At 47.5% G+C, this 27551-nt stretch overlaps 1 protein-coding gene across 3 annotated transcripts; it reads left to right on the forward strand.

Annotated features, from left to right (window-relative positions):
* Positions 1 to 25854, forward strand: LOC308180707 (myeloperoxidase-like). Of its 3 annotated transcripts, XM_080562798.1 has the most exons (14): positions 1 to 5567; positions 6298 to 6375; positions 7793 to 7886; positions 8886 to 9061; positions 10240 to 10363; positions 11235 to 11364; positions 12512 to 12718; positions 13733 to 14048; positions 16434 to 16594; positions 18399 to 18645; positions 19034 to 19204; positions 21480 to 21717; positions 23457 to 23680; positions 24915 to 25854. In XM_080562798.1, the coding sequence occupies exons 2-13, from the start codon at positions 6300 to 6302 to the stop codon at positions 23677 to 23679; spliced, it is 2163 nt and encodes a 720-aa protein (XP_080418924.1). In that variant the 5' UTR covers positions 1 to 5567; positions 6298 to 6299; the 3' UTR covers position 23680; positions 24915 to 25854. The 3 variants fall into 3 exon arrangements, with proteins under 3 accessions (XP_080418924.1, XP_080418925.1, XP_080418923.1); XM_080562797.1 differs by lacking the exon at positions 1 to 5567 and having other exon boundaries at positions 6133 to 6375; positions 23457 to 23675; XM_080562799.1 differs by lacking the exons at positions 21480 to 21717; positions 24915 to 25854 and having other exon boundaries at positions 23457 to 23663.
* The last annotated feature ends 1697 nt before the right edge of the window (positions 25855 to 27551 follow it).

The raw sequence follows: 27551 nt of genomic DNA on the forward strand, positions 1-27551 counted from the left end.
AACACTGGTCATTAGCACCTTGAGGATGCGGGAGGAATTTGATATGACAGCGTACTACTATCTTCCTTGATGGACAGTCATATAGTTGCTTTAGCTATGAATGCTTGCAAGGTTTTCTTAGAATATCTGAAGCAGACATAAGTGATGATGGTCTTCAGCAACCCAGTATCAAGGCCTGCTGGGTCTCTTCTGAGTCCTGAAAGCATGTCAGACCCCATGTCTCCTCTGCCTTGGAGTTTTCCTCCCCTAACAGTTGGGACACTACCTATAGAGCTACAAAGGATATAAGTGTGTTAGAGAGTTTACACAGGAGGGCAACAGAGATGGTGAAAGGCCTAGAGGGCACAGCATAGGAGGAGCAGTTGATGTGGCTTGGTTTGTTCAGCTTAAAGAAGAGAAGGCAGAGGGGTGACCTCATGGCTGCCTACATCTTCCTCCCCTGGGGGAGCAGAGGGGCAGGCACTGATCTCTTCTCTCTGGTGCGCAGTGAGAGGACCTGAGGGAACAGCAGGAAGCTGCCTCAGGGCAGGCTCAGACAGGAGCTGTCAGGAAAAGGTTCTTCCCCAGGAAGCTTGTCAGGCACTGGAACAGGCTCCCCAGGGAAGCGGTCATGGCACCAAAGCTGCCAGAGGTCCAGAAGTGCTTGCACAAGGCTCTCAGACATATGGCTTAATTTTCACTAGTTCTGTGTGGAGCCAGGAGTTGGACTCAATGATCCTGGTGGGTCCCTTCCAACTTGGGATAATCTATGATTCTGATTCTAATCTTGGTAGCTAGTGCTGCCAGAAGTACCCTCCATGCTGTAACTTATCTTCCACTTACCCTGCCTGGAGGAAGTTGGTTGCTGTTCTAACTGAATTTACCATCTGGAGTTTCCTAAGCAAGTCGTTTGAGGTGTTTTGAAAGAAACTGTCTGTTGTTGCACTTACCAGTTCATCAGGGGACTAACGGAAGAACAAAGCCCTTAGAAAAACAGCAGCTGTAACGTTTTGGTGTCTGCCCAGAGTTGGTGCCTGCAGGATGGCTCGCTCGCTCCGGTACTGCCTTCGTACCTCACAAGGTGAACGTTGTCTCCCTGCTCCCCAGGCGCATGCTGGGCTGCATGCTACCAAATCGCACTGTTATATACAGACTCCCATTGCATAGTGGAGTCACGCTAATTCAGTTGGTTCCCCCAACACCAGGCAGGCTTTACAGCAAAGCTGAGAGGAGTCCTGAGAAAGGTTTAAGACCTTCAGGTCTTGGTAGGTTAAAAAAATAAATAAATACAAGAAGCAAAACAATTCTGCTTTGCACCTTTGGATTTGAATTGCTGCACTGTATCCCAGGTGTTGATGACACTCTTGGTGACACCCAAAGCTCTGGTTTCTTCCTCTGCCAAACTGTGCCCTTCCATAGGTACTTCCCTTCAGTCTAGATATGGATGCAAATGCAGCCAATGGTCACCTGGGGATTGGCGTCCTTTACTGACTTAGGAGTTGCTCCTGTTTCTGATTTTGCGCATATTCATGAAGAGCTGCCTAACAGGGATGTCTACGTTTCCATTCCTGGGCATTTGGTGACTATTTACTGCATGCATATTCTCTTTCACTTGGCAGCTCCAGTATGCTCTTCACTTCTGGTAGGCACATCATCACTGGCAACACTAAGCATGTTTGTTAGCAGACAATACTGGCACTGGACACACATCCTCAACAAATTAAAGTAGAAAAGAAGTTGGGAAGGCAGCAAGGCCAGTGGACAGAATCTGTATTTTTATAAGTTATTTCTTCAGGAAGTTTACTTAGTGTCTTCTCAGAACTGAGAGAAAATATCAATGTGTGGTTGCCCATAGTTCCCAAGATGAACTGGAGTACCTGAGTTCTGACAAGTTTCTGAGTTTACAAAACTTTTTCCAGAAGAACAAGACTTGGCTCAGCTTTTTACAGACCTCAAGCAACACAAGAGTTGAATACTCTTGTACAGCTCTTACTTAAGACCTGTAAAACCTGAAGATGTCTAGAAATACGCAGGTAAGAGCTTGACCTGGGCTCGTGGATCACTGCCATGGTCCCAGAGAGTGAGCGAGGCAGTGTGTGTCTCTGGATAGGATGGAGGGTGCATGGGGAATGGGATCATCTGTCTCAACAAGCCACTTACTGTAGGGTTCCAGTCCAAAGCTGCATGTTGTCTGGGGAAGCAGATTGCCTCTAAGATGGCACAAAGCAGATGAGTCATCCTGGAGCATGACCAGACCTGGAGAGCCAGGGGGATCCCTGCCATGGGCTGCTGGAGGATGGAGGAGTTACTCCTGGTTTTAGAATCATAGAATATCCTGAATCGGTAGGGACCCACAAGGATCATCGAGTCCAACTGGCACCACGCAGGTCTACCCAGAAATTCAGACCATATGACTAAGTGCACAGCCCAAACACTTGAACTCCAACAGACTTGGTCTCATCCTAATCACTGGTTGAAACTGGGACCATATAGCCTCCAGCCAGGATGTGAGCTTGCTTATTGTGGGGTTCCTGACTGCTCTTGGTCCAAGTATTTGTATAAAAACAGAGAAATGTACTAGATGCATGAAGCTTTTCTCAGTCCTCAGCAGTCCTGTTGGTTGTCAGTGCTGCTGGGCCTGCTGCGCTGCCAAGGAAATGCCTGAAAGACTCGATGGAAAAGCAGCTTTTGTCTGACAGATTTTCTCCCTGAGGACTGGAAAGAGGGCTGCTATTTTTCAGGCTCTTTCATGAGGATATAATTGGCTTTATATAAAGGTGCTGTTTTGTCAGAAAGCCATCTGCAGTCAGAAGGGCTTTGCCTGGCAGTTTTGAGGAGCCCACAGCTTGACAGAACTGCTGTAAAGGCAGTCAAAGCCTTTCCTGCTCACTGGAGCTGCACCACTGGAGCTCAGCAGTCGGACTGCAAGCACAGATGGGGAAGGCCACCCCTGCTCACTGGAGCTACGCCTGGTGGGAGAGCATCCTGATCCAGATGTGGATCTGATCTGGATCAGTCCAGAAGGAGGTTGAACCACAGACTTCAGAGGAACCTCCCAAGTGAAACTCTTCTATTGAGCTGTGGTGGTCCAAAGCAGGCCCAACCAGGAGGGTTAGTCTCTTGAGAAACTCAGCACTACAGAGCTTGCTCCACCAGTGGTGCAAACCTCCACCTAGGACAATCGCCACCATCGTGTTTTTCAGTAGGAGCACTTGGAGTCCTGCAGGGATGTGGAGATGCCTGGTGCTTTGATCTGACCACCTCATGGTCAACAGAACCATGGCTCCTGCCAGCTCTGCGTGGGCTAGCAGGCAAAAGAGCAGCTGGAAGGTAAAGAAACCTCTGCTCTGAGGTGACATTGCTTGAGCTGATGTTCAATTTTTTACTCTAGAGGAGCAGCACACAGTGTTTCCTTTGCAGGTGAAGGTGCTGAGCACAAGGGCTTGGCACTTGCAGTGATAATCGGCAGAAGGCTCATACAGAGAGGCCCAGATACATGGCCGGTCCCACACATGGCCATCTGGCAGCAGGTCCACAGTCTCCATGGCAAAGGAATGCTGAAGAGACAAAGCCTCTCTCAAAACCTTCCACTGTCAGGATTTCTGAAGCAGTTTTAAGAGCAATTAAGTAAGTTCCTTATTGTGAAATGCAATTATCAGCACAGATATGCACTAACTGTCTCACTAGCCTTTGAAAAATCCTTATCCCCTTCTAACCAGTGAGCTACATGATTCAGCAGAGTAAGCACAGAGATAATGGCTTCAACAAGCTGCCAGCTCGGCCCCTTCGCACAAGAGCAGCGCTGCGCTCGTTGTGCAAGCAGCTGATGGTGCTGGCTCAGGGAGAGATACTTTGCTTCTGTCTCTGACAAGCTGAGCGCAGAGGAAAGTATGGTGTGGTGTGGTGTGGGGACACCTCCTGAGGCTCTGGTCCACCCCCTGCCCACAGCAGGGCTACCTCTGAGGCCAGGGGAGGCCGCTCATGGTCTTCTCCAAGTGAGCACCGAGGTTGGAGAACTCATCGCTTTCCTGAGACCTGTCCCAGTGCTGCACCACTCTTGTGGTTGTTTTTATTATGTCCAACAGGAATTCCTTTGCAAACATGCCCATTGCCTTCTGTCCTTTCTCTGTGCAATTCTGAAAAGACTCCTGCTCTATAATCCTCCCATGAGACAGCTGAATCCAACAGTGGGGTTCTTCTGAGCCTTCTCCCCACCCAGCTGACTAAACCTGGCTAAATCAGCTCTTGTTGTATGTCTTGTGCTCTAGGTGCACAAGATTTTGATTTCACTCCAGTTAATCAAAAGCTGTCTCAGACAAGGGACCGCAGAACAGGACACTGCTCCAAGAGCAGCCTCACCTGTGGCTCATTGCAAGGCTGGCAGCTGGCTTTGCAGATTTTCTTTAAGGGTACGGCGCCACCTCTGTAGTCCAGCTTTGAGGACACAGGCATGTGTGGAGCTGCTGCTGGAGGCACTGTACCACCACTGCGGTTCCTAGAAGGCCCCATGCAGGGAAGAGTTCAGCTAACAGATGCTCATTTAACCTGGGGAACACCAGCAGAGACTTGATCGTTCTCAGACTGCAACTGCTGACCCAGGGAGTTTCTGGTTAGGAGAAGTGCAACTGCAATAAACCAGAGCCCCGGTTAGGGGGGAGCTGATGAGTGCTGGTGAGCAGCTCCCTTGCTTCTACACACACCAGCTTGTTTGCCTGGTCTGGCAGTATTCCATTTCCCTGCATCATTAGCACAGCTGTAAGATGGCGAGGATTCGTCCTTCAGCTGGATGTGCACGCAGACAAAGAGAGGGGCTTTGTACGGTGGAAGAGCTGCTGCTTTGCCAGGTGAGCTCTCCGGAGTACAATGGCAATTTGGACAAGGGTGAAACCCCTACGTGAGCTACCCAGAGTTTGAGATATGCATACTGGAGGTTGGTGCATTCCTGCTGAGTGTTCAGCCCATCAGCCAGGTGCCCCCTCCTGCTGTTCCTGCCTGTGCAGGGAAGTGTGGGGCACTAGGAGTGACGTTCGTGGGCCTTTCCACACCACAGCAGGAACACGGGGCAGGGCAGGGAGGCGTGATGGGGAGTGATGAGCAAAGCGGACATTCCTTACAGCTGGTGCCTCCATTGATACTTATGAGACTTTTTTTTTTTTTCAACCTTTAAGAGCAGCAAAGGATAAAGAGCACCATGGGGAAAGGACACCAGTCCCTGTAGGACATCCCCAGGGGGGAGTTCAAGACTCCCGAACCATTGCAAAGTACTAACTTATGTCTCTCCCCCACCAAAACCATGCAGAAGCGCTGCTTGAGCATCAGGCTGCGTGTCCAGCTGGGTGTGCAGAACTACTCACCTGGTGCACAGGAGCCCCCTGCTAGGGAGCTGGGGTGGGAAGCAGCACTGCGGAGCGTTGCTGAGCCCTGTGGGTCAGCCCAGATAGCCTGGCACTGATAACAGCCCACTGCAGATAACAGCCCGCTGCAGATAACAGCCTGGTGCAGATAACAGCCTGGTGCAGATAACAGCCTGACACAGATAAAAGCGTGGCCGTGGAGGGAGCCGTGGTGAGGACAGCAGAAGACAGCAGGTGAGAGCCTGGCCCAATGCACGCTTGCTTTTGCTTTCACAGACCACTTACTTCCACACTGCGGATGGGGAGCCAGGGCTGTGCCCAGCTGAGGTCTGAGCTTCCCCACCTCGCCCCAGGGCCGGCAGAGCCTCTCTCTGCCCCACCACCCAGTGCAGCTGGAGGCCAGCAAGGATGGGGTGGACTATGCTGCTGTTGTTGCAGGGAGCTCGCCCATGGGGAATGGGTTTTACGCTGAATTTTAAGGTGAATGCGGTGCTACCTTTGCTGGGTACCTACCTTGCTCCATGGTGGGTGCCTAATGATGCTCCATTGGCAGCACCCACAGCTCTGGGCTCTCCTTCTGATAGAGCCAATTGCTTTGGAGTGGCCTTGCTCCATGCTGGAGGGAGGTGAGGGGTCAGTTTTGGGCAAAACATCCCAAATCTCTGCATGCAGAGGATCTTGCAGACTGATCTCTCTTCTCCACCCCCACCCCAGCTGAATCGCCAGTGGCAGCCCTCCTAACCCTGTGCACAAACTCCCTGCATGCTCAGGGCAGCTGCCGGGCTCTCTTGCTGTCCTCCAACTGCTCCAAAGGATTTGAGTCTGTTTTTAAAATACAGCTGGGGAAATAATTGTCCATCTGCTTCTGGGCTTTTGCACAGACACGGGGAGCTGCTGGGGACTTGCTGCTCATAATCAGGTCCATGGCTTCTTGGTTTTCTTCACTTCTTGCACTTTTTTGCAGGGATGAAGACAGAAATCCTCTTCCCAGGGTTGCTGGTGGTCCTCATCCTGTTCCAGGCACATGTATCTTCTTCCTATGGTATTGTTCTGTTCTTGTGTTTTGCAGATCAGGGTCTTGTATGTTCTGAGTAGGAAAAAGAATGAAGTCAGGTCTAGGAGAATCTGAATTATTCTCTTTTAAGCAGCTAAGGCCCAAAGAGAGGTCAGAAAAAACATAGCCAATTTGTATCTACTGTGAGAGCAATCCTGACAGTTTCAGGTGTTTATCAGCTGATTTCCTATCTGATTTCTTAAAATCACATTATAGGAGAAGTCAGCTCTCAGAACAGCTCCATCCCCACGGTACCGAGGTCCTCCCACCCCACACGCTTTGCGAAGTGTCCCCTGGGAGCGCAGTTTGGCTCTGCTGGGCTGCAGTGCTAGTAGCTCCATCACTGCATGCATCGTCTTTTTTAGGGAGACTGAAAACTGAACTCATTTCTGTTCCAGTGCTGATTTACCCCTCCAAAACCTGTAGAGACCTCTGCTTGTTAACTCATGATGTTAAATCATTATGGAAAACACATGCCAGACCTTGAATTTATCTCATATGGTAGTTCAGGCAATAATTTTTCTCTCCAAGATTGAAAAAGAGGTGAACTCTGCGTTGGTCATGGAAGACAGTTTAAAGAATCTCAGGAGAATCTGGAGATTTTTTTCCCATTTGTGTTGATTTCTGAAGCTGTAGGAAAATGAGCCCACTCAGGGAGGCATAGCAAGGGCTTCTCCTCCTGCTCTGTAACCCACAGCCAGCTGATGATGGGGACCACGTCCATTTTTGGGAGCTCCCCAGAGCACGAGGGGAAGTGATGAGAGTGGCAGGAGAGCAGGGGGTTGCAGGAGGCTGGGGAAAGTAGTGGGGAAATCGGGGTGAGCATCCATCTGCCTTGAGACACGGGGATATATAGGAGCTTTTGCCAGTTGGTGCCACAGGAGAGCAGCCAAACTCACCATAGGTGTGTTGGAAAACGTGGCTATACCCATTCTAGTTTAAAAGTGTTAGGGAATGAAGACAATAATGTGAAAAAACAGGAAATGAGAGCTTTTAATGCTGAGCTGCTTGACATGGCAGCCAGAGGTATCTGTGCAGACTGTGAAGGCAACTATGGCTGTAGGCGTAGAAATAAAATAAATGACATTAATTGGGGTTGCAAAATATTTTATAGAAATAGCAACTTCTCCCCCATAAAACAACAGGAAGGATCATGCCTACATCTCTCACATGGCTATTTGAAGCCTCCACCAACGGAAAGACCCTTTCCATGCCTGAGCAATGTAGTCATGCACAGATGTCTCTCTCTCCAGAGAGAGTAGCAGCAATTGCTTCCAGCACTGCAATGCCAATATCCCCAGGTGCTGGCGGCACAAAGAGAAACCCACTGCGGCACAGGGAAGCTCTGAAGTGAGTAGGCATGGGACAGTGTTCTCACCTCTGTTCTTTCCTTTCCCCTAATGAGATCTGTCCAAGGAGCTGTCAGACGCAACCCTCCTGAGCAGCGTGTCTGAAGCCAAGCAGATCGTGGATTCAGCCTACAAGGACACACGCGACCGGTGAGAGTCGGGCTTGGGCACAGCTGTCTCATGTGCACGAGCCATGGCCTGGTCTCCTCTGTCACATTCTGGAGGGTCACAGCCTCAAGGGGATGTCCAGTCTCCTGTTCGTACACCCTTGTGGTTTCCCCACCCATCCTTTGCTGCCTGCTCTCACCCTCAGATCCTCAGCTGGGTCCCCGCAGAGGGCCTGGCTCTTTGCATCCTGCAGCTGATAGTGCTGCCTTGTGCATATTGGCTTCCCTCAGTTTTGTACCACATCTCCAGTCCGTGGTGTAATTCAGGGCTGGAACAGTGTTCTCCCTGCCCTCCCTTCCTGCTGAGTATTGCCTGGCTCTGTTTCGTCCCTTGGGGAGGTCCTGAGGAGGGCTGGAGCCAGCACAGGCTCCTGCTAATTTGTAGTTTTTCACCCCCTATGGAGGAAGCAAACCACTATAGACTGTGGTTAGGACATTTTGTGGGATCTGACCACAAAATGTCCTAATGACTCCATCTTCTACCACTATGGTGTGAGAGCATATGGCTTCCGACTGACCTGTACACCTCCTCTTTCTCTAGCCATCTGCTGGAAACCCCTCACTGGCTTAGGAACCCTCCTTCTGAGAGCTTTTCAGGGCTCCAGCAGCATTAAGACAGGGTGACATGGAGACACTTGGGACCTCTGGATGGAGACAGGCACCTGCAGGCATTTATTAGTTGGAGAAGGAGTTGAATGAGGTTTGGTTGCCTCAAAGATGTAAAGACCTGAGAGCTCTGATGTTTTCTGGCAGGTTGGAGAGATTTCCTTCCTGCACCCACCCTGCTCCTCTGTGGAGGGTGGCAGGAGCAGCCTGCCCTCTTCCAGCGCTGTGCAGGGTGTTAGGTGACTCTGCCTTTGTCAGCAATTCCAACTCGTAACATGGCAGATCTGGGGTGCCTGAGGCTCAGGTGTGCAACCTGCAGGACTCATGGCTTTGGCCCATTTCAGTCCTGCAGAAGTTATTTTATTCTCCCTTGCAGCATAAAGAAGAACCTGGAGAATGACGTCTTGACCCCCATAGAGCTTCTGAGATACTTCAAACAGCCAGTGGCAGGGACTCGGGCTGCCGTGCGGGCTGCAGATTACATGGAAACCACCCTGACCCTTCTCAAGGAGAAGCTACGCTGGGCCGTGATGGGGGACTTCAATGTCACAGGTCGGCATGTCATTTTGCTGGGAGGAAGGCAGAGCAGTGCTACTGCAGACAGACGGGGAGCTTGGTCAACAGGGCTCTGTGGGGCTGATGAGGAGGGAGGGGAAGGGGTTTATGGCGGTCAGGCCTTGGATCCCTCCCACAAAGCAGAGTGAGCTGTCCCCGTGCCATGCTGAGGAGCAACGTCCTCCAGGAAGCAGCAGTCCCTGCCTCCTGGCAAGACCACTTCGCTGAGAGCAGGAGGCACATTAGGGGCAGACAGAGAAACAGCCCAGGGAGGCAGGCACAGCAGGGCTCTTGCGATGTAAAGATAAACTCATGGGAAAGCAAAGGGAAATTAATCTGATTGCTGCGGAAGCACTGGCAGGCCAAGATGCAAGTCACGGGGTGCTCCAACATTGCTCCAGCATGAGTGGGAGTGGGAAGAGGGAGAGAGGGCTGGGTGTGCTCAGCTCCTGCCTCTCCGTGCCAGGAGCCTTTCTCCTTGCCGGGGCCACCCCGCACCAGCCTGCGCATGATGACAAACCATGCTGTGACCCAGCCTGTTGGTGGCAGCAGCGGCTAGGAAACCTCCAAGGGACTCGGGAAGTGTGCTAGCCGCAATGGCCAAGCAGGATCTGCTGGCTGAGCTCAGCCGCTTACCTCCCATACAGGAGGAAAGCTTCGAGGTGGAAATGCAAACGGCATCCCCTTGTGCTGCCCGGCCACCCGGGGGTGCCTTCTCCGAGCAGCTCTCAGTGTGTGTTCGGTGTGGTGAGGCACGCTCCTCCCATAAGGGAAAGATTTGTAACAAACTGCTTGGATGACTGTAACTGTTAGTAATTTACGGTGGAGATGAAAAGGAAGGGGCGAGGAAGGGAAAAGGATTGCTAATGCTAGAAACTCATGCCCCTTCTGCACAGGCTTAATAATATCTAAGATTTGATCACAACTTTGGTGGTTTTAGTGCTTTCCAAAGCAGAAAAAGCAATCTGCTGCTCCAAAGAGCATCCTCAGCACAGGTCTGAGCAGGATGACCTTCAGTGAGCCCCTTGTGCTCCTACAGCAGAGGGTGATACAGGGGTAAAAGAAGATGTCAAGGGTACGAGAAGGGAAACTTTTTCCTGAGCCAGGAAACCCAACCACAAACCCAACAGAGCCAGTGTGTTCCTGTGTGTTTATCCTCTATGGTCACCTTGCAGACGTGCTCACACCAGCTCAGCTGGGGATGATTTTCAAAGCAAGCGGATGTGACCAGCAGAATGAGGAAATAAACTGTGAATCTTCTGGCCGCTACCGAACGATCACTGGCAAGTGCAACAACAGGTGAGGGGGCTGTGTTAAAGGGAGGATGGATGCATGGGTCCTCCATCAGTAGGAACAGACCTATGGACCCATAGATGATCCATATAGGATGCCTTATTTAGGGTTTTACAGCCCACAGTGTTGTTTCCTAGATGCATGAAGATTTTAATTACAGCCTTACTTCAGGGGTTCTTGGTATCATACATAAAGGAGCTCTTTGGCCAAAATGCCAACAATTCTGACCCTTCTCTTTCTGCTTTCTCCTGGGTTTTGTCTGGCTCTACCCCCTTGCAGGGTTTCATAGTGCTTCCTGGCTTCCCACCTGGGTATACGACCTGGCTGCATGTGAAATGGGGCGTGAACTGGCCATCTGCATGCCCCAGTCTCTGCCCAGGAGGAAATCTGGATACGCAGGCTGGGTGCAAGCACCTTGTGCAGGTCCCATGGGCATATGGATGGACATGACTGTAATATGGAATGTAAAAACTATTTCTTAGTACTTACAGAGCTTTCCTAGTGAAGGAAAACAGTGGAGTATTTTCAAAAGAACAGCACAGGAATATTCCCCATCCCTCCCCTGTTGCCAAGCACCTGCTAGGCAGAGCATGTCCTGGGAGCTGTGGCCATAAAACGCTTTGGCCATAAAAAGCTGTGTCTCCCCTTTCTTGGGAGGAGAAAGGAATTCAGACAGGTCTGCCTGCCTAGAGGATGACTTTGCCTTCAGATGTCTGTGTAAGAAACAGGGAGAGAGCTAGCTGTGTCCTTCCATTTTCAGAAGGTGGTGGCTTCATTTGGGAGGGAGACCTAGGATCTGGGATAACGATGGGTCCATCAGACCTGAGCCGGACCTAACGCCACTAAGATTTTGCCATTCTTCCATTCACTGGTGCAGGAAAAACCCATTACTAGGAGCTTCAAACAGAGCCCTGGCCAGGTGGCTGCCAGCAGACTATGAAGATGGTGTGTCAGTTCCCCATGGGTGGACGGAAAAAAAGCGTTCCTCTGGATTCCCCTTTCCACTGGTAAGTCCTTACAAGTCCGCTAGTTAGCATTGTGGTGATCAGGAGGCAGGAAGATAAATTCACCTACTTCAGGTGTCATCTGACTATATGAGACTCTCCATGGTGACCTAATGGAAATGCTTTCTCACTCCCATGCTTGGATGAAAAGCAAAGGAAAATGAATCTGATTACTGCAGAAGAAACAAAGAAAGACCTGCATGATGCTTTCTTTTAACTCAAGTACATTTAAGCCAATATAATTCACTTTAAGGTCTGACTCAGCTTTTTTTGATTTGTTTTGTGGAAGTTGTTTGTCTCTTGAATTGTCTCCTGAAAAGCACTATGTCAGAGAATAAAATGAGCTAGAGAATCTCTGGAATAAAAGACATTGAGCTATAAATTCTGTTTGTGCACCCATGGGTGAGTGATCAGTGAGGGACGTGTGTGTGGCTCTGGTGGCACCTGGAGGGGAGATGGTTTCAGGTCACTTGAGCTTGGTGCACCACCAGCAGTAATGAGGAGCAAAGATTTTCCATGTTGTGTGCCTTATGGTCATGGTTTCTTGTGCTTCCTAACTCTGCTCTAAAGCACATTATGAGGGCTGGAGCAGTTTTTACCACTTTTTCTGCAGTAATAACTGAAGGAAGAGCTGATGGAGAAATGGTGATAGGGGACAGACCAGAAGAAAAGAAAAAGGGGTTGGGAGAGTATCCTGCCTATGGGAGAAGTGTACCTGACCAAGGAGCATTTGAACTGTGAAGGATTATACATGTGCTAGTAACCAGGGGGAATTTACCAAGAAAACTTTCAGAAATTCCTAAATACTTTTTTCCTTACACTTCTATTTCAAAGCAATATTTGAAAAAAATTTGACTCCCTTTCCCAGTCTAAGAACCAGAGTATGGCTCTTTCTTAACTGCTTCCATATGTCCATTAAGGGATGCTCTTTGACTAGAAGCTCAGAAACCTGGCTAGATTTAAGAGTACAATGCTCAGCAAAGAGGGCTCTCTGTAATTCCTTCCAGTCCAGAGGCTTGTTTTGTCTTTTTTTTTTTTTTAATGTGACGTATGAGGAATCATTCCTTGTGATTTTTGTTGACAACCCGACAGATTCACCCATTCCTATAGCCATTTCCTAATGCACGTGTTCTGCCTTCATCCTGTGCAGGTTCGAAAGGTGTCAAATGAGATCGTCCGTTTCCCCCCTGGGCAGCTCAAGCTGGACCAGCAGCGATCACTCATGTTCATGCAGTGGGGTCAGTTTATTGACCATGACCTTGATTTCAGTCCTGAAACCCCAGCCAGAGTCACCTTCAGTGGCAAAGTGGATTGTCACACCAGCTGTGCCAAGCAGCCCCCCTGCTTTCCCATCAAGGTACAGCCAGCCTGCCTCTTGCAGAGAAGCTGGGGACAGGGTATTGGTCCTCCGACCAGGAGGTGCTGGTTGCTCTCCCTGTCCTGGCCACCAAGGAACAGCCTTGCAGAGCAGGCCGGGGGGACAGACCACTCTTTCTGAGGTGGCGGTGCTTGCTCCAAGGAGCTGTCCCCAGGTGTAAGCACATCCACAGCCTTTCCCCTGTTTCCAACCTTTAACCCCATCTCCTTCAAGAATATGGATTTATTTCGGAGGTATAATGCAAAGACAACACGGACGGTGCCTGGGTTATAGTAAGTGTGTCAGAGATAGGATTTGGTGGGTGTTAATGTCCCATTGGTACCCTGGAAAATGCCCATTTGATGGTTAACTGCTTCATAGTGTCTGGAATGAGGAAGTGGCGAGCACCTCTCAGCAGTGGCTAAGGCTTTGAGCTAGAAAACTCAACAGCCATATTGCAGTCTCTGCTCCAGTAAGCACAAGTCCACCCTGCAGCACTACTCTCCTGATTTTCGGGATGTATTGCAGCTCTGGCTCGCTCGCATACCCATATTTCATCCCAAGGAAAACTGTGACGGGTTGGGGCATCACTGAGTATTTGCCACATACGCATTTGAGAACACAGCCAGTGTTACAAGTGCTGGATGGCAACTGTCCACAATGTGGAGTAGATATGGACATTAGACTGCAATATAAGATAGGAACACCCGAGCTTCTAAGATTTGATCTGATACGTATTTACCCAGGGGAAGAAGTTTAGGTATCCATGGGACTTTCTTTGTGGATATTCAGGCACCTCCAGGCTTTCTTACATATTTGGAACTCCTAAAAAAAGCATCTCTGCTGTTTGTCTGACCCTTCATAGATGGGATTTTGGACCAGTGTCAACACTGTCTACCATGAAAGCTGCCTCTGAAATCACTACTGCCTGGCTTTTCTTATGGTTGTAGTATCACAGTGCAGAGTTTCTGCACCCCTGAAATGATGATGAATTATTCCCTTATCTTTCTTCAGATCCCACCCAATGACCCACGAGTTAAAAACACCAGAGATTGCCTCCCATTCATTCGCTCAGCTCCTGCTTGTGACGGTGGCAAAGCAATTCGAGAACAGATCAACGCGCTCACCTCCTTTCTTGATGGCAGTGTGGTGTACGGCAGTGAGGTGCCTTTGGCCAACAAGCTGAGGGATCGCACCAACCAGCTGGGCTTGCTGGCTGTTAATCGGAATTTTACTGACAGGGGCATGGCGTATATGCCCTTTGACTACATGTCAAAGGACCCCTGTCTCATGGTCAGCAAGGGAGCTAAAATTCCATGCTTTCTTGCAGGTAAGTTGGTTGTTGAAACCCTTGTAGGTTCCCTAGCCTTGAAATCTAGAGTGAACAGTTCCACCAGCTCTGGTTCACTTCTTTAATTGCTTGTTTCTTGTATTTAAGTAGAAAAGGGAGCATAGCAAAACACGGTGAATGACTGAGGCAAGCAGGTAGGAGAAAGCTCTTCACTTCCTGAGTCTTTCTTGTGACCATATCCCTGCTGGGAGGATTCTCCATCTGTGCTCAGCAGCCCTGCCCTGGAGTAGAGCCAGCAGGGACACAGTGCTGCCATGGATGCCATGGTGCACCCAGGGCCCCATGCAGCTCCTGGATGGAGCCAAGCGAACACAGCACTAGCAGACTGGCTGGGATGCATTGGCTTGTCCATGCTTGTCACTTGGCAGCTGTCTCTCTCCCATCTGGATAGATACAGGTGTGTTTGTGCTGGGCTGGGTCACTACCAAGAAATATTTGCTAGGGCTGCTGCACTGACAGAAGCTCAGATCCCAGCTGGACTGAGAAGGGGACTAATCGCAGACCGAGGTGACCCCACCACCGAGAAGGCTGGGGCTGCACTGGCAGCATGCTGGCAGCGCAGACCTTTACCGATCAACACAATCTCCCGCTCCATTTGTCACCCTTTTGGCATCCTCTTGACCATTTCTTCAACCCAAGCTAAATCCTTTTGTCCTGTGCAGAGCCAGGACCTTCCATCTGCTGCTGCTTGCTGCTTGTCCTGTTCCCAGCACACAGCGGCCAATATATTTCATTTCCCAAGGTCCTGAGCAGTGCTCCCTTCTCCCTGGCTCCTGCTAGTGAGGAGCAGGGTGCTGCTACAAGTGTGTGAGAACCCACAGAGGAAAGTTTCTCACCCCTTGGTCCTTCCTTTTGGCCAGCAGGACCTCTTGTCTAACGCTTGATGGCTCTGGCCACACTGGGCTGTTCATGGCACCTGAGGGCATGACAGATCCCATCAGCTGTGGAGCTGATTTCTGTTCCCTTGCCCCCTGCACATCTGGCCTAGGCTGCTCTGAACAACATCCCTGTACACCTTGGTGATACATCCAAGGTGACAGGACCAGTGGGAGAGCTCTGCTTGGTGTCATCCTCCAGGTCCCTCCTTTCAGGTTCTTGGTGTTTTCTGTTTCCCTTCTGTTTCTGTTTCTGTTTCCCTTGGCCTCTCACAGCTGCCTATCTCTCCCATGGAGACATCTCCATGTCTCCAGCTGCTTCCCCAGTTCCGTGCAGGTCCTCAGTGAGGACCCTGCAGGGCCTGTGGCAGATGCCCAGTGGGGAGCAGAGCAGGCAGGTGCATCGGGTGCTTCCTGGTGTGGGCTTCCCATCTCAAGCACCTGTGGGCTGCCTGAGCAGTTTCTGTTACGTAGCTGGGTACATGGACATCAACAAAATCATAGTGAAGGGGTTCAGGCTTACTCAGAGGCTCCTTGCAGCTCCCCACAAACTCCTTTGAAAATTCAGTGTCTTATTTGTGACTTTTCCGGTCCCTGAGAACTGAGGCAGCTGTACATGTGCTGTTACCTAACAGGGTTCAGCGATTTCATCCTTGGAGTTCCTTTGGAAGCCCTGAGTGGATGCTATCTGCTGGAGGAAACCTCACAGTGCTAGTTTTGTCTCTTCTTCTGTAGCCTCTTACAGACAGTCTTTGATAGTTAATGAAAAGGGCTCTGTGCTGAGTGCATGAGCAAATCCCTCTGTTTACTATGGATCTAGGGGACTAAACACTATGCATTTACTCTTCTCTGAGTGCTTCTTTATACTCTCATCACCTGCTTGCTTTCAGGTTTCCTGCTCTAGACATTTGAAGAAGGATTTAATATTTCATTGTGATGCCTTTTGTAATTTATTCCTTCAAGTTGTGACTCATTTTGCTTTTACTTGTACTTTTCTGAGAGCTTGATTGTGACTGTCTTCATGCTTTGGCCATGGTTTCAGCTGGTTCGAAGGATGCCTTCTGACTTACAAAGCTCCCTTGGCTGTTCTGACTTCCCTCTGCCCATTTTCATTTCTGTCTTGAGCTCTGAGACTGTCGCTCTGATATAGGAGCCTGGAGGAGACCTACTTGTATTTAACTCCTTAAGTTACCTCTCTTAGACTTTTTTTTTTTTTTTTTTTAACCAAAAAATGGGCATAACCATGCTCATCTTGGCTATTGCTGCTTTGGCAGGAAATGGCTTTTCACCAGAGCTCTTTAGTCCTCTGGACTGTTCCTTCTCCTTGTGTGTGGTTCTCATCCATCTTCTTCATGATGCAGATATTGAGACACCTACAAAGCTCTCTGTGCATGGTTCAAAGCAGGATGTTTGCTTTCTCCCAGTGTGAAGCAGCCAGGCACACACAGGACGCTGGCAGTAAAACTGAGCACTCTTGTGATCCTCATAGGTGACTCTCGAGCAAACGAGATGCTGGAGCTGGCGTGCATGCACACACTTTTTGTGCGGGAGCACAACCGCCTGGCTAGAGGACTGAAGAGATTAAATCCACACTGGAATGGAGAGAAGCTCTACCAGGAGGCACGGAAGATTGTGGGTGCCATGATCCAGGTACAGCCACCATGTCACACCCCAGCTCTGCTGCCTTGTCTTGCAGCCTCACAGAGTTAATATGGTGGGATTGCTAGTGTGGGGTTTCCATAGGGTGCAGTGTTTTGAGGTGCAAATAATCAAATGCTTTTCACTAACTCCTTTAGGCTAAAGTAAAACCACCCAGAGATACCTGAAATAACATGTGCAGAGGGGGTCTCCCTGAATCTTTGATGTTCCTCTACTGTTACATTTCTGAATTGTTTGATGTGTTTTTAACTGCACATTTTTGTTTGATGAACATGAGGACAGAAAAGTCAGAGGAAAAGTTTTCCCAGTGTTTTGTGCAGGATAATAATGCTATTGGAGATTTGGATTAAAATTCCTCTGGGTTGTAAGTCTGATCCTCTCAAGAAGCCCCATGTGCTGGTGGGTGCAACCAGCCGTGACATTCTGTTGTCCTTATGGTTTTAGAGCAGAGATACTTGGGTCCATGCTACACTACAGATTTTCCCCTGACTGAGATGCTAGGGTCGCAGAAATACTTCTGTGCTTGGATGGGATCTGTCAGTGTCTCTAGTCCAGCCTCCAGTTCAGAGCAGGACCAGCTTCAAAAACAGATGAGGTTTCACGGCTGGCAGAAAAGGCTGGCTCCTATGACAGAAGAAGACACTAGGTTACCAAAGACAGCGCTTAGTCATATCTAATTGGAAACCTATTTTCTGAGTTGGCTTGGCAAATTCTTTCAGTAATATCAAAAGGTTTAAGTTTTTAAAACTGTCAAAATTACATATTATGACAGTGTTGAATAAACAAATATTGAATAAGCCAATGTGGAGAGATTTAAACAATTGCATTAGAAGCACTGCCTCTTTCATCATGTTTAGACCAATGGTTTAATTTTCTTGCAATTCTCAGTCAATTAAGACATCTCCTGACAAAGAATTTGATTTTTTGAGTTGTATGCTTCAGCTTCCTCAATAACCCAAAGAGACAGGAAGCCAGGGCTGGAAACCTCTGCTCTGAGAGGACTAACAGCTGCCCATGGGAGGTGATATCATCTGTGTCACCACCATAGATCTTTTCTCTCATCTGAAGCATGTAATATGGGAGGGAGGAGGACATGCAGTTCTACATGGCTGCTGGAAATGGGCTCTACCTATAGTTCCAAGAGGGAATATTTGAGAGGTTGTGGCAGGCAATGCTAGCTTTCATCCTGCTCTCATCTGTCAAGATGTAAGGCTAGAGGTGAGGACCATGTCCGAGGACATCTGAGCACCAGCACCAACAGGCAGAGAATCCCAGTGCATTACACACAAAGGTTGAGCATGGGTCAGGCATCAGCAGTGTCTGTGCTTCCTGACGTTGCTGAAGCTGTTATGAAGCTTTGCATTTTCATGCCCTTGTCAGTGCTAGAGAGCGCAGAGATCCCTGCACATGGCTGGAGCAGCAGCCTGCAGTGCCTGTGCCTGTGCCTGGAGCTGCACTGCCAGTGGCATGGGGCAATGGCCAGGTGCAAAAGCTGTTTTGAACCGAGGCTACAGAGCTTTAGAAATACAATTGTCACTCAACAGTGTCAGAAAGGATCCTCAACAGACTGCCAGAGCGCTTGGGTCAAGGTCTGATGAGGTGAAAGGAAAGTCGGCCCTGGGAAGTCTCTGCTCTGCATCTTGTATTAGCAAAATCTCCTACAGAAATAGCATCAGAGAAGCCCAGTCTGACAGCTCCTGTTTAAGATGTAAGCAACAGCTCTCCCATTACTTTGTTTCCAAGGAAACTGATGGTTAAGCAATTAATGATTCACACTTCCCTTGATTCTCCTTAGATTATAACCTACAGGGACTACCTGCCTCTTTTGCTGGGAACAAGTTTACAGAAATGGATTCCTTGCTACCAAGGCTACAACGAGGCTGTGGATCCTCGCATATCCAATGTCTTCACTCTGGCTTTCCGTTTCGCTCATGCTTCAATTCCCCCATCTGTGGGCCGATTAAACCAAAATTATAAACCCATAAATCCCAAACTGCAACTCAGCAAAACCTTTTTTGGTGTCTGGAGGATTGTGAAAGAAGGTAAAGCCTTTCTTGCATGTCTTGGGTGTACCTTTACTTCATTTGGCCCTCTCTGGATAAGCTCCTGCATCGGTCAAACTTAAAAGCAGCTTGCATTAAATGTATTAAATCGTCTTTACTACCAGACAGAGTAGTTTTCCCAACATAGCTGTTCTCTGCAGTCAGATGTGACCCATCTTATTATGATGTATGCAGTCAGATTGCTTAATTGTTGTAGTTTCTAAGAACATTCAAAATATTTTCTTTCTAATGCTTTATGTGCAGGAAAACTGATTCTCCTGTACTAGAAGCTTATAATTAAATACAAGCTTTATTCAGACCTCTGGAGCCTCTTTCACACACACTTTCCACCCTATGCTGCTCACAAGTTGCTGTGTAACTGTTGCAGGCGGTATCGATCCCTTCCTGCGGAACCTGATGGCCAGTAAGGCCAAGCTGATGACACAGAAACAAATGGTTGTGGATGAACTCCGGGATCGGCTGTTTGAGCAGGTTGAAAGGATTGGGTTTGATTTGCCTGCACTTAACATGCAGCGTTGCAGAGATCATGGCCTTCCAGGTAAGCTGGCTGTGGCAGCAGAGCTGCCAAAGGAGAACAAGTGAAAATCAGGCAATCTTGTGATCGAACATTGAGAAACATCTCCAGCCCATGCTTGGCTGAAACTTGTCTCAGAGGACTTTTCCAAACCTTTTAGTCTTTTCTGTACTACCATCGATAAGTAGGTTGCAGGTTGTGCAATGAAGTCAGAGCCTGGCTGGAGCTGGAGAAGACACGTGGAGGCACACAACCACAAGTACACTTAGCATTGCACAGAGTCAAGCATTCAGTATCTGATGCATTTATTTTGTTGTTTAAATGCCAAAATTATGAAAGTGGTTCATCAAGAGTCTGGAAGAGTCATTAGCAGAATTCGGGTCAGAAGCCCCCATGGCTTCTCTTCAGACATTTGTATAGGTCCAGCACAGCCCCAGAAGACCATATATGTGAAAAAAAAATATCTCATCGTATTTTCGCTACAAAGATAGTGTCCCAGGAAAAAACAAACAAACAAACAAACAAAAAAACCACAAGCATGTCAAAACCACTCACAGGGAGCTGCAAAATGCAAAACTAGTGTAAAGACATTGCAAGATAGTCGTGAGAAATAGATTGTTGATAGGACTTGACAACAGAATCAAGGGTGTGCCATTGCCTAACACTGTTATTAGGCTGACGTAAGTCCCTGGAGCTGCTGTGCCAGTAACATCCTGGGAACTGCAATACAGCTCACTTTGAAACTGAATGATGAAGAATGCCAGATTCACGTTTTAAACCCAGGCGGAGGCTTTGCAATGCGTGCAGATGCATGGTCTGGTCACAGGATTGCTCTGCCTTTTTATCAACAGTAGGTTTTGATGTTCCATTCTGGCTCTGGGAACACTGCTGTACAGAACCTCATCTGAAACCAAATCACAAATATCTAGTTTTGTCTGCTGATCTACTGCAGTGGAACTGAAATGTATTTCTAAAAGTGTTTATTTGCGTTAATCTCCTTGTCTTTGGGTCTCAGCCTACCCCTGAGTGTTACCGTGCTCCTTGATGTTACACAAACTATGAAAGTGGTGATGATATAGCAACATCAAAAAAGCTTCCTGATTCTTTTTCTGATACAGCAGTATGTGGTCTCCTTGAATTGTTTGATAGTGGTACCATATGCTGTATCTTTTTCTCTGAATTCTCACCAGCTTTTAGACATCCTGCTTACAGCTGAAATGTATGCTGCAGCATCATTCTCATCTCTGTACCCAGCAGTTCACTGGGCTGGCAGGTAGCAGAATGCATTAGTTCTCTATAGACTTTTCTTTCACTTAAGCAGTCATTTGATAAGATAGAGAGAGGACTGAATCGAGACTGCCTTTTGCTGTTTATGTGTCCAGTCCAACAAGATGCAAAATTATCTTCCAGTTGTGGTCTAGTGAATTTCCAGCTATTTGCTGTAAACAAAATTTAGTACAGCTGGCAACGTACAGTGTCCCTCTTCCACCCATAGTAGCTTGCCTTATGAGCTCTATTTGCAGTGTGGAACGGCTTGTCTGGGTGGCTAGACATAAATGTACGTGAGACCACCTGTGGGGAAGTACTTGGCCACTGTCCTATTGTACAGAGAGGTAGCATCAACATATTATCTAGGTTCACTTTCAAAGAAAGCAACATCAATAAGTTTTGTGAGGACATCTCTCCTGTTTTTCTGAAGATCTCTGACATTGTCTGCTCACTGAGCTCCCTTAATGTTCCTGGGCCACAGTGAAAATTAGGCTGTAATTTGGCATGCCCAGCCCCTTCATCTGGGTATCCGGAGCAGAGGGGTAGGAGCAGTCATAGCACACTCAGGATCAGGTGCCTGAACATAGGTCTCCTTTGCTATTGGAAGTGCTCTGGGGTCACTCCTCTGGCCATCTGCTGCAGCTTCAGCAGGGCATGGGTCTCCAATAGCTCCTCTGTCACATCTTCATGAGATTGTTCAGGATACACCATGGCTCTGGAGTCTGCATGGGGATCTGCCTTGCCAGTCGGTGAAACAGCAAAACGGTGCTGGAAAGTGGTAGAGAAACTCCGGCTGGCAGGGATCACTTGCAAAGACATCCACAAATAGCATGAAAATACCCGGCAGGACAAAATGACCCTCAAGCAATGGAAAGGCAATAGCATTAATAGAAATATAGAAGAATTTAGAAAAAGGTTTTAAACATAATGTGAACCTACCCGTGCCCAGGGTACGAGAAAGAGAAAAACTCTTTCCAAAAAGGGAAAACGTTGTTGACCACTCTTTGCTGTGATACTCGACTACTTGCAGGTTATATCTCCTGGAGACAATTCTGTAGGCTCTCAAAACCTCGTGGTTTGAAGTCACTTGCTCGAGTATTGAAGAATCACAGTCTGGCAAAGAAATTCATGCAGCTGTATGGGACTCCAAAGAATATTGACATTTGGATCGGGGCGCTTGCAGAACCCTTTGTGAAAGGTGGAAGAGTTGGTCCTCTCATGGCTTGTCTAATTGGCACCCAGTTCAGGAAGATACGTGATGGGGACAGGTAAGAGAGGAGATGGGTACACAAACCCCAGAGGACAGAGTGAGACTGGAGTTTGTGCAGATTTCCTAATGGAGATTTGGAAACTGCTTCCAGTTGTTTGGTTAATATTTTTTTTCATTGCTCCTCAAAATGTGTTTGTTTTTTGTTTGTTTGTTTGTTTGTTTTCCCTTTCTAGCGATGTTCTTATTCCCTGTCTAGATCTATTATCCTAGGTTGAGATCCTAGGCTGAGATCCCTTCCCAGCCAAGTGTTTTGACCCTCTGCCTGTTCACTGTCTATCACTAATTTTGCAAATTGTATTGACTTTTTCCATGCTGATGGCTCAAACACAGTGGTAATGTTTGAGCTCTTTTGCTGCATTCAGATAAGTTGTTTTAAGGAGGCCTACATTACTACGTGTTCAAACACCCACTTGCTCAAGCAAAGGGAAACATGTAAGTACCTTAACAAGAAAAACAAGTACAGTTTTAAGGATGGGAAAACCAGGCTCCAGATGCATTGCCTTCACCAACTGGAAACAAGCTTCCAGGTTTAGTCAGCCTATGTAGTCACGCTGACAGTACTGTAGATGTTCAGTGTCTGCTGATGGGGTGGATAACACTTCGGGTAGTTTTTGAAAAATTGCCTGCATGCCAAGGGATGTTACTGAGGGACTAACACACTGTCAGGCTTTGAAGGGAGTAAAGTAGATTAATAGTTCTTTTGGTTCTCACCAAGTCCCAACTAAGGCTCACTGCCTGCTTGGCACTGTCAGCATCCCTGATCCTTCTCTGCTGGGAGAGATAGGCTGCTTCTTCAGAGCTGTGCCCTGCAAAAGTCAAACATCTGTCACCTTCACATACCCTGTGATTACAGAACACAACCTTGCACCACTGCAGTGTCTTCTGCATCTCCTGGAGGTCTTAGAGATGACTTTTCACTGTCTGTCCATTCCAGCCCAGTTCTGAGATGTACTCTCATGGGCTTGTAGCAGTTTAGGCTTAGTTTGCACCAGATGGGTGGACTGGGGTTTGCTTGCCAGCGAAAATCATTTGAGCAGTGTTGTGCTTTCAAAATACCTGAGGTCCTCTGCCACCTCCTCCTTGAAGCTGCTAAGGGACATCAGGTGCAGGAGTTAGTTACACGTCCCATTTCAAGGTACGTTTCCCAGTTCTTTCTGAAGCAGGATTCTTGGACTGTTTAGCAATATTGTCTGAAAATGGGATCATGATATCTGTTTCTGGGAAACTTCTGCCAGATACCTACCTAGAAAGACTTACAAGCTCAAAACACAGTGTTAGGAGCTTAAAGGCAAACAGTCTACTGCACATCTAGAAATCCTATTCATAAGGCAGGAATACAAGAAACAATTTTTTTAAAGAGAGTAATTAGAGGACTGTTCCCACCACGGCAATCGTGTAGATGTGATCACAGTCTGTGTTGAGTTTGTGCTGAATTTTCTATTTGAAAGAGGGTGTTTGTGCCTCAGTTGAAGGAACACAGAGCTAGGCTTTAATTCAACTGTATCTTTGTTTTATTTACATGGCAGAAAGGCAATTTAAATTACTCAGCGGGTGAGACAGAGCATTTAACTTAAAGACCAGAAATTTTAATTTGGTCTTAGTGGGGAAAAAAAAAAAAGAAAAAAAAAAGAAAAAAAAAAGCGTTATTGGTGTTAACGGGAAATAATTTTGCAGGAATCTTGAATAGGAAGAAGACAGAAGGGAAAAATCTATAGTGTCATTTTCTGTCTCCTGCAGGTTTTGGTGGGAGAATAAAGGAGTTTTCACTCCTCAGCAGCGCAGTTCACTGGCTAAAATCTCCTTGTCACGAATAATATGTGATAACACCCACATCTCTAAAGTGTCAAGAAATATCTTCCAGGCCAACAGCTATCCTCACTCCTTTGTGAGCTGCAACCAGATCCCAAAGCTGGACCTCAGAGCCTGGAAGTCAAAGAAGATGGAGGAAAGTACAGAGTAAGGTATAAACCTGAAACAGCAGAGTGGTTCCTGCTTGAAAGCAGGTGATATAACTGGGCTAAGCTCAGGTTTTAGAGGTCTTTAAGTGTCTAAGCAATGCAGTCTGCGTTACACAGAAAACTAGCTTACCAAAATACTCCTGAGACTACCGTGAAATGGCTGTTGACATATTAGGGCAGCCAAAGAGCACTGCACCAGACACCCAGGCTCTTAAGCAGAGCTGTCTATCACAGGCCTGAAGATATGTGCCAGGTACATACCTAGCATGTGTTTAGATATGTCATTCCATCAAGTCCACTGGGAGTAGTTCCTTTGGCACAGATTTTCCAGGATCAGCATTGCACGGTGAAGCTCGCTTTATAGCCCTGGGATTTTTCTTATTCAGTTTTTTCAGTTTAGCTCTGTTGTTGGTATACACACATTTTTTTCCATCCAGCTTGTCTTTCTGTCCAGACCTGTCCAGATCTGTCTTCTGCCCATCTCTGAGAATGCTGTCAGCACATCCAGGTCACACAAAAACCATCTCTGCACTTGAAAAGAGATTCCCACTATATGGACCAGTTTGTGGAGTTTGATTTCTGCTAAGAAAGATTTTGCCCATATTTCTGGTATTTCCTTCAGCTGCCTTCAGTTCTTGAGGTTTACTGCTTTAAAGTTTTAAAGTTCTTGAGGTTTAATGCTTTCCTTCCAAAATGATCTCTGAAATCTCCAGGAAGTGGATGCAGGCAAGAGCAGCTTTCCCCTGGGAAAAGTGGGCTGCTCCAGTTCATGAGGGCCTTTTCCTCATTAAACATCATCTTTCCCTTGCTCTGAGAGTCAGGCCCTACCATGCTGTCATGCTGATAGCTGTGAGAAGGAGCAAATCACTGCAACTAGAAGCGATCCTTAAGAACTCAGACAACTCCAGCTGCAGTCAGCTTCCAGTTCCTTTGAGGCTGTCTAGTTACATTCTCCAAAGGGCTATGGGATTATCAGGTTGAAAGTGTGCAAAGGTGAAGCCATAAATGCCACTTTCTTGGTACCAGAAAAGTAAGGCTTGGAGGACTGCAGAAAGCTGTATGCAGGCAGGGATCTCCAGAGGTCTCTAGAGCAATCTCCTGCCCAGAGCAGAGCTAATACCAGAGTTATTGGTCCCACTTTTCCAGCTTAACCTATGCAATAAATCACACAAGACAACAGGGAGTTATGGCATGTCCTTTTCTGATCTGTTAACACATTGTTTTTTATCTCCTGTAGAAGAACCACGTGATTCTTAATGTTGAACACTGAGGATTCCCCAGAAGCTTGGATTTGAAAAAGTTGCTGAGATTTATTTTTATTTTTTATTTTTTTTATCCCTATGTCTATGTTTTTACTGCCTGAAATGTTTGGCCTTGAATGCTGTCATTCACTCAATTTAGTTTGCTTGAAGCCTTTCAAGTGAGATGGAATCCAGTGATAAAGAAACTTCATGAAAAGATGTTCCAGATCTGTGCAAATTACTCAATATCACAAAACAAAAGAAAATGAGTTATCAAGAGATTCACTCCCAAACATACTGCTTGCTCAGGCAATTTCACATACACTGGGTCCCAGTAAGCTTTACTGTCAAAAGACAGGTTTTGTACACTCCTTTCATGTGAAATAGCACAAAGTTTCCAGTCTACACAGAAAGGCACTGGGGCATTGGAATAGATTGCATATTTTTGCTCTCTTTATTATTATTATTACCATTTTATTTTTATTTCTGAGAAGTACATACTTCAGTTTCCAGAGAAAATCTAGTAATTTCAGTGAAGCAGCAATAGCTTTCATGCACCCCAAACAGACTTGTTAAAAACCCTCTGTTCCTGCTTTTGTTGGATATGGAACCAAGAAATTGTCCACATGGAAAAAAGCTGTTCTCTCATCAGCACCTGCTCCTTGTCCAGAATGCTTAAGGCATCACACAGCATGATGGAAAACTCTGATAAATTGTTCTGCAGCCTGGCATGAGCCAGAATGACTTACCCCTGGGCTGTGGAGGTGATGGGATATGTCCTAGCAAAGACAGGATCAGTCTGAAGTACAAGAAAGTAAGACCTAATCTTGTTTCTCCCTTCAATAGCTTTTCCCAAAAGGAATCAAAATTTCTTTCTCCTTCCTCTCTAATTTGCTGTGCTACTGTAGTTGATCAATAAATTGCAATTTTGAGCTGAGGCCAAGACTTTCTTTACACTTTGTAAAAGGTGCAATAACCAAAGCCAGGTGGAGGATGGTGGTAGGTTTAGTTTGGAAATATTGAACGAAGCAGATTCAAGTGAAGAACCCATATATTTTTAATGAAGGAAGATAGATCTTGCTGCAGCCTCTGAGCCATAATCCTGTGTCATGTAGCACTACAAAAGTATTCCTCAGAAAAAGGGGCAGTGCAGGATTTAGCTCCAACAAACACTTGACGGTAATCTCCTCCTTATCTCTCCCAAAAGGCAAAAAGTTACTGTGAGATCCTCAGAGAAAAAGAAGAGGTGTAGGTACTGACTTCTGCCACCACTTGGCCAAGGTGCTGGGGTGATGCTGGGGTGACGAAATGCCCCAGGTGTGTAGGCTGACAAACATAAGCCTGGACACGTTTTGAACACGGAAAGGTTCTTACATGCAAACATCCCCTAGGAGTGGGTTGAAGCCCAGTGTTTCTTGGTTAAGCTCATGGTGCTGAGAGTTTCAAGGGAGTCAACAGATTTGGTGGGTGTGAGACACTGACTACACTGGGGATGTGTGTCAGTCTCTCTGGCTTTAGTTTTTTAGTACTAGTTGTCTAACGTGCACCCCCAGCGTTTATTTAGACCCTTGATGACACAGGAGGGCACATTCATTACCTTTTGATTTCAGCAATTAACTTAATGAAGAGAATTCATAGATAGAAAATAGAAAACTTCAGTTGGAAGGGACTTACAAATATCGTCAAGTCCAAATGACTAGCTCAAAATCATAGAGTCATTAAGGCTGGAAAAGATCTTCAAGATCAGCTGGTCCAACCACCCCCTACCACCAGTATCACCCACTAAACCATGTACCTAAGCACCACGTCCAGCCTTTCCTTGAACACCCCCAGGGACGGGGACTCCACCACCTCCCTGGACAACCTGTTCCAATGCCTGACTGCTCTTTCTGAGAAGAAATGTCTCCTCATTTCCAACCTAAACCTCCCCTGGCACAACTTGAGGCCATTCCCTCTAGTCACAGAATCACAGAGTGTTAGGGATTGGAAGGGACCTTGAAAGATCATCTAGTCCAATCCCCCTGCAGAAGCAGGAACACCCAAATCATGTCACACAGGAACGCGTCCAGGTGGGTTTGAATGTCTCCAGAGAAGCAGACTCCACAACCCCCCTGGGCAGCCTGTTCCAGTGGTCTGTCACCCTCACTGTGAAAAAGTTAGTCCTATCACTGGTTATCTGCAAGAAGAGGCCAACCCCCAGCTCCCCACACCTTCCTTTCAGGCAGTTGTAGAGAGTAATGAGGTCTCCCCTGAGCATCCTCTTCCCCAGACCAAACACCCCCAGTTCCCTCAGCTGCTCCTCACAGGACTTGTGTTCCAGGCCCTTCACCAGCTTTGTAGCCCTTCTCTGGACACACTCCAGGGCCTCGATGTCCTTCTTGTACTGAGGGGCCCAATCACCTATGATCTTTCTGAGTGCACTAAGCACAGAGTACCTGTTTTTCCATTTTTAGCTAAATGCAAGGCTGAAATGTGGAAAATTTAATCAAGCTTAACAACTTGATGAAACTGCTTAGTCAAATTCACAGAAGTACATGTGCAGCAGGATCAGGGCTGTTCTGATGAGACTTCAGAGTGTGCCTGCCCCATCTGGCAGAGCCACAGAGTGGAGGAGTGCAGCCTGAAGGAGCCAC

Source organism: Anser brachyrhynchus (assembly GCF_964034855.1).
Source record: "Anser brachyrhynchus genome assembly, chromosome: 20".
NCBI lineage: Eukaryota > Metazoa > Chordata > Aves > Anseriformes > Anatidae > Anser > Anser brachyrhynchus.